Source organism: Tiliqua scincoides, chromosome 5, assembly GCF_035046505.1.
Source record: "Tiliqua scincoides isolate rTilSci1 chromosome 5, rTilSci1.hap2, whole genome shotgun sequence".
Classification (NCBI taxonomy): Eukaryota; Metazoa; Chordata; class Lepidosauria; order Squamata; family Scincidae; genus Tiliqua; species Tiliqua scincoides.
In genome coordinates this window covers 142,844,986-142,855,563 of record NC_089825.1, presented here as the reverse complement: position 1 = coordinate 142,855,563, position 10,578 = coordinate 142,844,986, and the positions used below count along the sequence as shown (strand labels likewise).

General features: G+C 44.9%; 1 protein-coding gene across 1 annotated transcript; it reads right to left on the bottom strand.

Moving 5' to 3' along the window:
- Positions 1 to 2,790: 2,790 nt before the first annotated feature.
- LOC136654025 (vomeronasal type-2 receptor 26-like) lies at positions 2,791 to 4,943 on the bottom strand (the record flags this gene model as incomplete). Its single annotated transcript, XM_066630887.1, has 2 exons — positions 2,791 to 3,701; positions 4,829 to 4,943. Coding segments are annotated over 2 exons (1,026 nt in total), but the record flags the coding sequence as incomplete, so codon positions are not given.
- Between the last annotated feature and the right edge of the window lie 5,635 nt (positions 4,944 to 10,578).

Here is a 10,578-nt window from a genome sequence, read left to right as displayed (position 1 = left end):
TGTGCCGCTTCATATGCTCCTCTGTACAAAAATAAAATCCACGCAGGCAGAAAGCTAGTATATGAAGGACAAGGGTTCTAGACTGGTGTCCTCCTTGAAATTCTAGTTGTCTTTCTATTATTATCTCACATACTTTATCATTATGTAAAATATTTTTAAAATCCCCCCCCCCTTCTACACCTTTTCTTTACTACAGAAATCAATGGGGAAAGAAAATGATCTGGAAACATCCCTGTCAGGAGAAGAGTATTTAACCTCAGTGATGATCAGGTCTAATAGGACGTCCATACGGATTTCAATATGTGGTGTGACTCTCTTGAACATCTCAGGAATCTATCATGCAGTCCCAACCTCCAGTCTGCACTGGAACCGACCAGACACAGGTTCACTACCACACTGGAAACTGTGCCTTGGTTTTAACAAAGAGCAGATTATCAGTTCAACTCAATAATTGGGGATGTTTCTGCTTCTCACTCAAAGAAAGAGAAAAACTGTGGGAATCCAGCATGAAGCAGATACTTCAGAGTTGTGATTGGATACCAGTAGCCCAGACTCAAATCTATGATTAGCTGCAAAGCTCTCCCCATCACCTCAGAGAAATCACAGGGACTCCAGGATACTTATCAGGGCAACTATGAGAATTAAAATGAACACACACAGCTGCATGGATGGGGCTGAGAAGAGGAGGCCACCATCCAAACTGCACTCAAAGGCATTCCTGGTGACATGGATGCTCACAGCGCTATGACCACACAACCATACATGGGAAGCAGGAGAACCAGAATGCCAATGTGGCCCTTGGTACATCTTTCAAGCAGAGGAGAGCTACTTACTAAGCCTCCAGTGAAGACACATCCGGAGTTTTGCTGAAAGAAACCTCATTCAGTTCAGCAACACAGAGGGGGAAAATTCGCCAATGACAAGATCATCGGAAGAAGAATCTCGGAGGCTGCGTTGAATGTCGGGCAGCAGACACCAACTCGATTTAGCGTTCTTGCTGACAACATGAGGCAGAAGCAAAAGCAGCAGCAGGAGCAACGAGAACAGCCTGAACAGGAGCATATCTTGGTCTCAGTCTCAATTGCGCTCAGAGACTTTCAAGGTGACATGGACACTAGAAGTGCTGGGGCCACAAAACCATCGGACTTTGCAAACAAAGAAACAAAACTATGGAATCCACCTTGACAGCCAAAGGGGTGAGGGAAACAGGACCTTTACACCATGTCTAATTCCCAAACATCCACTGAGGAAGGTTATCTTCAGTTAGGGCACAATCCTAACCAGGTCTACTCAGAAGTAAGTTCTGTTTTGTTCAATGGGGCATACTCTCAGGAAAGTGTGTTCAGGATTGCAGCCATAGCTTCCTAAATCTACATGATGCACATTGTTTTGAAGAGAGGCTTTATAAAGGGATTGAAGCAGATCACCAGCTCCCAAGGAGAATTCAAGGTTTTAGTTACAAGATCCTTAAGTGGCTGCTGTCTGCCCCTGGTGCTTTCAGGAGCTGAAGGCAGGGATTATTATGATTATAGGACAGGTCATTGCAGACCAGAAGTTTTTTGACTATCTGCAGGGGTAAAGAAATCATTTTTGTCTGATTCGTAGCCAATGGTTGTGTGTGTGTGGAGTTCAGCGGATTCAGAATAACCTGAGTATTGGAGATTACTTGGCAGGGGGTGTTGACAGACATGTTATACTGGTGTAGAAAGCAGGTGAAAAGCAGCCATCCATGACTCATTGAGATTGTGAGGCTGTTGGTCAACTAAAACATCACAGTTCAGACTGGGAAGGAATGAACCAATGTCACATGGATCTCAATGTCACAGGAAATACATCAAGTCTCCTATGAACCAAATTCTAGACCTGTTCTTCCCCTAGAATCCTGTGAGAACTTTTGAGGAGTGAGCTCATTTGTGACCTGAGGGCCCGTGATTGCTCATCCCTGGTCCTCAATGGATGCCATTTAGCTATCCACTGCCATAAGTGAAATTCTGATGGCACAAATGTTGCACCACCTCAGCGTCCTGCATTACTGGACAGAAATCTCTTTCTGTATTGTCAGGTCAGATGTCAGTGTCAGGTGCTTGACAGAAGCATATCTAAGTCTCATCCCCCAAAGGGATCAACAGAACATATTTTGCTGCATCTGGGAGGAAAATGAGTCAATTCACCCTCATTTATTATCTATTCTCACTAGTTTCAACCTGCTAAATGCAATACAAATACAATACAAGTTTATATTGCACAAAATTGCAAGGCACAAACTTGAATGGGAGGAGAAGTATGAAGAGAAAATAGAAGGCCAGTCAGGTACCCAATTTATTTTTCCTTACAATCTGCTTCCTGGTGTTCAGCTCAGATTTCACCACAATAATGTAGAATTTGGGGAGAAAGATGAAACCCAACAATCCAGCACAAGAGACCAAGATGGAGACTTCCACAGCAACAATGTATTTCTCCTTGGAGCTGGAGAACATGAAGGCTGTCAATCACTCAATCAATTTAAAGATGCAATTCACCATCTTCGTAACAATTTATTATTTTTTAAGCAGTTACAAACAGCTTAGGATAACTAAAGTAGATGATTGCACTTTGGAGGAGAAATAGGAATGAGAAATTAGATTGACCCTGAAATGTCAGATTGGTGAAAGTTGAAAAGAATCTCAGGATTATGTCCAAGAGGAACAGTTGGGAATAGAGAAGGAAGTCACATGAGTTTCTATAAAACAGTGGACATATCTCAAGGGGTTCATGCATAATGCTACGGGCGAAGGTACTCAAGCAATTCAGTCAGGTAACAACATTCTTTTTCCTTACTAAGTTCTCCTTGGTGTTCAGCTGGGGCCTCAACACAATAATGAAGAATTTGGGGAGAAAGATGAAACCCAACAATCCAGCACTAGAGACCAAGATGGAGAAGACCTCCACGGCCACCATGTATTTCCCCTTGGTGCTCAGGTAGGCTGGCACAAAGGACACCCAAACACTGCAAAAGACTAACATGCTGAAGGTGATCAGCTTGGCCTCATTGAAAGTATCAGGCAGACTTCTGGCCAAAAAAGCCACCACAAAACTGACAAGGGCCAGAAATCCCATGTAGCCCAGAACAGTGGAGAACATGAAGACTGAGCCTTCGTTGCACTGCACTATGATCTGACCTATCAGGGAGTGCGCGTCAAACTCTGGGAAGGGGGGAGACACTGCCAGCCACGCTGCACAGAGGCCAGTTTGAATCAGACAACACGCCACGATGACAGACATGGCCAAACTCTTCCCTAACCATTTTCTCATCCTGTTGGCTGGTCGGGTGGCCATGAAGGCCAGGACCACAGTGAGGGTTTTGGCCAACACTGAAGAAACAGCTCCTGTGAAAGTGATGGCAAACAAGGTCTGCCGGAGAATGCAGGATTCCTTTCTGGGCTGCCCAATGAACAGAAATGGGCAGAGGAAGCAACACAGCAGAGAGAACAGCAGGGCACAGGTGATGTTCCAGTTGTTGGCTTTGACAATGGGGGTGTTCCTGTGCCAAATGAAGCTCCACACGAGCACAAGTGTGATGGTGGAGAGCAGCAGAGCAGAAGAAGCCAGAGCGATTCCCAAGGGCTCTTCATAGGACAAAAAAGTGATGGCTTTGGGAATACAGGGATCCTGGTTCCCGCTTGGATGCTGGTCCTCTGGGCAGTCACTGCAATGATCTGCATCTATGAGAAACATGCAGAGATTCAATATTTCAAAGTGTGTCTGTGTCACCTTAGGCTGTCTGGCAACAGTGCAGTGCGATCATATTATGAAGCATGTCAATTAATATATACAAAATAAATCACTCAAATTTTTCCTTACATCCATCACTGTATGTAACACAATCAGGTATCCTTTCAATGCTAACCTTTAGTAAAACTGGCATCAGGCTTTACCCAAAGGTCAGCTGTGCTGTGCCTAGGAAGTGTGTGCTGTCATGGGGGGCAAACAGCCGGCCAGCAGGTTCAAGGATTAGATACTGGTGCATGTTGCTGCCACCAGGATCCACCTCCTCTCTTCCCTGGCCTGACCCCACCCCATCCACAACATGCCCCCACTTCTGAACCGGCATCTGCAGCAATGTGGTTCCGGATCTGCAACTGCTTTGAAGCAGATGCTTGGTTTGGCCCAGTGGTGGCACCAGCTTCACGCCATCACTGGGCCTTTTACAACAGTAGACCCTTGCCCCACTGTCATAACAGTCCCATAGGACTGGGCCATACGTTCTGCTGATTTGCTGCTTTACTGACTGCATCAGTATGATGAATTGAGGATTGGGCCCTCAGGGTCCAATCCTAAAGGTTCATAGCACGGGTGCTGAGCTCCAGTGCTGGCACTGGGTGTTGTAAACATGTCATAAAGCACATTTACGGCACCCTTGGAGTAGGTGGTTCTGGATGAAGAATGCCATGTGACTGCGTGGAAATAAATGGGACCACCAGGCAGTGGTATAGCCTATCAGTTTTGGGATGGTGATCTGAGCAGGGGAAGCGGGGAAGGGGAAAGAGATGCGGTGGGAGGGGTGTGGGAGTGGCAGAGGCCTCCTCCGCAAGATTATATCCTTTGTGTCCGACCTAAGAGCTTGACATATAGGTTCTCACATCTGTGCCAGCAAAATAGCTGGTGCAAATATGAGAAGCCCCATAGCGGGACCTGAGACATTCCTCAGGGGAAGGGGACAATAGTTCCTTGATGCCACAGTTCCTCTGAGTGCTGGGAAAGAAAAGATTGGGCTGGAAGACCTTTGAGCAGCTCATTTCCACAAACTTCTGCAACACCGATTGGATGGAGCATCACCTTCTTCACTTACCCAGCTGGCTGGAAATCCTCCCTTCAGAACACTGAGCGCAGTCATAGCAACAGATCTGCTCCCCCTGGCGTACCACCTTTGTCTGTCCAGGATGGCAGCTCTCAGTACATGTCGATCGGGGTGGCATCTTCAAAAAACCCCAAAGGAGAAATGGTTAGCATGGAAATCAACTGTTTTCTCATTGCTGTGATGTTTGGTTTTGTTTGTTGTCCACGAGAATACAGTTATGACACACAGCTCATGAGCTCTTCTGACCTCTTATAGGTATCAATTTACTTCTATACAGGCGTGCGCCGCTTAACAACACTTCACTTCATGACTGATCGCATATATGATGATGGTCAAAGCACAATGAAGGTGCTCGTAAGCAGGCAATCGCATCTCCCGTAGCCTGCAGCAGAGTGTCTGTCTACACAACAGAGAGGCCCTTAATGCAAAGAAGAGGCCATCTGTCTCCAGTAGCCTGTGCAGCCAGCTAGTGTCTGGCAGGGCGTGTCTGTTTCCACAACAAAGGCAATAGATTGGACTGAATGTTCACTGAATGACCTAATCACATAACAGGGATCAGGGAATGTATCCCTGTCTTTAAGTGGCGCACACCTGTATTTACCTAAGGCCTTTCTCATCAGATATTACTCAAGACGGTTTACATAGGTGGGCTGTCCTAGTTAGTTCCAATGAGGGTCTTTACAATATTGTTGTATATATAGAATCCTTCAGCCTCCAGATGTTTTCCTTTAGTTCCTTTACATACCACCTCTTCTCATCACCTTAATCAATTCAGCCTGAATATTCATAGGAAGAGATGGACAAACAAGAGGACAAAAGAGCATGGATAACATATGCCTGCACATGTGAGAGTTTGGCAAATATAATAATAATAATAATAATAATAATAATAATAATAATAATAATAATAATAATAATAATAACAACAACAACAACAACAACAACAACAACAACAACAACAACAACAACAACTTTATTTTTACCCTGCCTTTCTCCCCGAAGGGACTCAAGTCTTCATCATTCGCAGCTCCTCAGTGAACCAAGGAGCCACTCCGAATCTGCGATGTGGCGGAGGTCGCTCTGGAGCAATCTCATCCACTGCCCTGGTCATTTCCCCATTCCAAAGGTCAACCAGGGCCTCAGATGAGATGCTAGTCTTGGCAGTGGGAAGATCCCCCAGAGCCCTCAGGAAACCTTCAGGATCCATTAGCCTCCGGGGGCGGACCATAGAAAACGGTCCCCTGCCTCTGCGGAGGTAGGAAGTCGCAACAAGCCTAAACCTTACTAGGAAGTGATCTGTCCATGACAACGAAGTGATCTGTCATGATCATCTTGATCTCCTCTACATCCAGATCACTACCCCCGTGCCCAGCTGTAAACACCAGGTCCAGCACGTGTCCTGCAGTATGTGTTGGGGCCAAGATTTTCTGGGACAGGCCCATGGTTGTCATGGAGGCCATGAAATCCTGAGCCGCACCTGCTGCAGGGGCCTCGGTATGAACATTGAAGTCCCCCTGCACTAGTAGACGGGGGGGGGCCTCCAATGCTTCTCCCAAGATCACCCCAGTCAGCTCAGGCAGGGAGACTGTTGGGCAGCAGGGCGGGTGGTACACCAATAGAATCCCAATCCTGTCCGGCCCTCTCAACACAACATACAGGCACTCGAACCCATCAAACTGCTGGACAGGGCACCTGGCAAGGGAGATGGACTCACGATAGACCATTGCAACTCCTCCTCCCCGTCCCTGCAATCTTGGCTGCTGCAACACCTGGAAACCTGATGGACAAAGTTCGGAGAGATTAACTCCTCCCGCCATGTCCAACCAGGTCTCCGTAATACGTACCAGGTCGGCTTTCTCATCCAGGATTAAATCCCGGTTATCCATGGTTATTCATGCTTATCCATGGTTATTCATCCTAGTCTACAAGCACAAACATTATAACAAGTCAGTCAAATTTGTAAGTGTTACACTTGCATCACTGTTATGATCATCATAGAAGGCTGGCAGATCCAGAGTAAATCCCAGTGAATGCCATAGGGCTTGCTTCAGAGTAAGTGCATCATGTACAGGAATATGCATTCCCAGGCATCTGCTGAAGAGTAATTCTGGGTTCTTCTACAACTATGGAATTATAGCTCAGAAAATGCATCCAGATCCTTCCCACCTGATCAAACTTCTGTTTCCACACAATGGCGCTTCCATTAACGGCAAACTCTTCTCCTTCAGGAGCCCAGGGGTCCATCTTTCCTACCTTGACTCTACGGAAAGAGTGATTGAGGAACGTGACTATGTTGACGATATCAAAACCTGTTGCCAGTTCCCCATTTTCAAAGAATATTTCTTCGCCTGCGTTATTGTTGAAGCGAACGTTTCTCAGAAAGTGGTGAAGCTGATTGGAGGACAAGAAAAATAAAACACTGGGTTCAATTGTGGAGCAGGAGTTCTTTTGAGATCACTGGAATCTGCCAACTTGGCCTTCTGGCAATGCAGAGACTGTGATTATATAAGCAGATGCATGGCTAGGTCATTGGACACCCGGGGCCCATACATTTTTCACACACACACACACACACACACACACAGACGTATACAACAAAATTATTTTCAGTTGGAGTCATGACTTGAAATAAATAATATTCATGGTCAGAAAATAAAGGCATTGAACATTTCCCCACAAGCAAGGGGTCAAAGTCTCTGCACCTAGTACTCTGTGATATCCTGCCCCTGCACCTGGAGGTTCAATGTAGCCAGAATGGTTAATAACCACGGATAGACCTGTAGTCCACCATTAATGTTTGGAACCCACTTTTAAAGTCATCTAAGGCAGTCAACAACAACACACAAAGTCCCCAATGCCCCACATTAACTAGCAACCCCTTCCTCCTAGTCAACAAGCTGCAGGAATTCCGTGTGACCTGAAAGACCTTGCATGCCAGCAAAACCCATGAGAACATTTCTTTATCTGTGATTATTATAAACTTTGCATAGTAAAACTTTCTCAGAGCTATTCTCACCCCCTCCTCCTATTCCCAGTCCCCATTTGCACCAGAATTCACAATTCATTTAATAAGCCCCAATAGGAATCCTTCAGTCTATTGCTCCTCTACTCATCTCCGTCCTTCCAAGATAAGAAACTTTCCATCCCCAATGTTATCCCCTCCCCCACATGTCCCCCTCTTTGTCATCCTGTCCCCACAAGATTCTGGCGTCCACTAACTTAAAAGTGACAATCTAACTTCAACTCAGTCAGTGACTAACACCACCCAAAAGTCCCACTAGTGTCATGACTAGGGTTAGTGTCACCCCCATTAACTTTATTTATTTATTTTACTATACAAAATTCCAGGTCAACCAACAAATCAGTAACCAACAAAGAAAAAGTGGCAAACGTGATGACACACACAAAAGAATAGGAGTGCTAGTGTGAGTTCTCATCCATGGAAATTAGAGCTGACTCAGACTAACACTTATTGGTTCCATGATGTTTTATTACACCTCACTTGTTCTTGGAACAATTCGGGCACAATCCTAACCAACTGTCCAGCACTGACCTAACTGCAATGCAGCCCCAAGGTAAGGTAACAAACATGCCCATATGTTGAAGAGGCCCCTTTGACTGCCTCCCCACTGCAGGATGCCATACACACTGCATTGGTACAGCTAAGTCAGTGCTGGAAAGTTGGTTAGGATTGCACCCCAAGTCTCATTGGTTAGTTTTGAGTTAAAGAAATCCACTTTTTGTTTTACACAAAACAGTTGTGTTTTCCTTTTCTGGTTATTTGGCTAGAATGTTTGACAGAAAACAGACAACACGGTTTGTTTCAGTACATTTTACATTAAGTTACCTATCAAAGGATATATATCATGATGGCATGATTCAAAAACGCAAAAATATCCACAGTTTAGGCCACTCATATTATCACCGTCCCTGAGTGTGTCACATGGTACTACCTGCCTCCCTTGAGCTAAACCACTGTAGACATACTAATATTGTGACATTCAGTTCAGAGGTAATCAGCATAGTAGCAGAACTGAGGGACAGCCTGTCTCAACTGGGTTCCTCACTGTTAAGAATGAGCTTAAAAACTGTTAATACATGGTTGACGTTGCGGGCAATTAACAACCCAATCCTAGCCACACTTTCCTGGAAGTAAGCCCCATTGACTCTAAAGGGACTTACTGCTGAGTAAACATGCATTGGATTGGGCTGCCAGTCCTTTTCCAAATAGAAAAGACTTGGGCTTAGACAAACTAAAGTGAAAATATTGGCTCACTTCTCGCTCAGTCCAGTTGCATTGCAAGAGTGGATCCAAGTCCATCCGTGACCATACATAGTAGAGGCTTCCAGGAAACTCCTACCTGCCATGGCTGAACAGCCCAAATATCCCCTGTGCCTCCAGTTCCCTTCCATTTATGCTTGGATATTGAAGAGTACATGGAATGGAGAGCATGTGCTACGGCATGAGCGGCATTGTAGATATTGTAGCTCTCACCAGACATTTTCATTTCAAATATAGAACTAGGGAGACTGCTCAGCTTCTCCTTCCCAGTGCATTTACTTGCATTTGGTGGATATAAGTTAAATGTGGGGAATGAACACAGAAATGCAGCTGACCAGAAATCATACAAGTAAGAAAACACAGACCGATACGGATTTATGGCCTTAAGGAAGTTTTCATATCTTGGCACATCCTTTGTGTGCAGTTCGAACGACAAGGTACCATTGAAGGATTTGGGTGTGAAAAAAAGTGGGTTTAATACAGTTGCAAAATCCCACTGAGATGTCATGATCCATACTTTTTCTGTTGGGTCTTGCTGACCAATTTCATAAAATATTAGAATCATTCGCAAACTTTCCATACATCGTGAATCTCCATGAACAACAGTCACGTTGCTTTTGGATGCAGAGAGAGTAGATCCTATACCAAATAGATGATCTTTAAAGGGTTTGTTATCATTCAAGTACACCTTTGCTTCCAAAATAGCCTTCGTAAAAGCCACACAAATGTTGTTCTGGAGGAACCTGGGAATGAGAGTCCTCAGAAATGTTTCTCCAGTGTCATTGTCTGAAACGAGGACACCAATCCAGTTCCATTTGAAATATCTAATCAGTCGAACAATCCCAGTGCACTGAGATCTTGCATTTGGGACCATCTGGTAGAGAGAAGGGAACTGAGTTCTGTCACTCAGTGCAGAGTCAAAGAAGTCATAATTGAGCTAAGGGGAAAGACAAGGAGCTTTTTAGGGCAGACAAACATCTGATTTTTCCTAAATAAAAAGGTCCTCTCTCAAATGCCTGGCAGGTGATATAGTAGAGTTTTTGTACTTGATCCTGTAAGAAAAATTTGGAAGTCTCTGTTTTCTGGGGTGTAGTGTTTTGGGCAGGATGACCAAGAGGCTTAGGATAATTCATTCAGGCTCCAATTCTGTCCACACTTTCCTGGGAGTAAGCTCCATTTACTATCCTGGGACTTACTTCTGAGTAGACAGGCATAGGCTTGGGCTCTCAGGACCCAATCCTGTCCAACTTTCTAGCTTTAATTCAGCTGTCAATGTGTTATGCACTGCATCCTGCAGTGTGGGGCATTCATGAAGGCCTCCTCAAGGGACGGTATTGGAGAAAATATTTTACCCACATAGATTTGCTACTAATTCAGTACAAATTATTCCCTCCTTAAAGTGGTTTTTGAAGAACTTAATCAGGTTTTGACAATTTCACACAAAACTTGATTAACATTT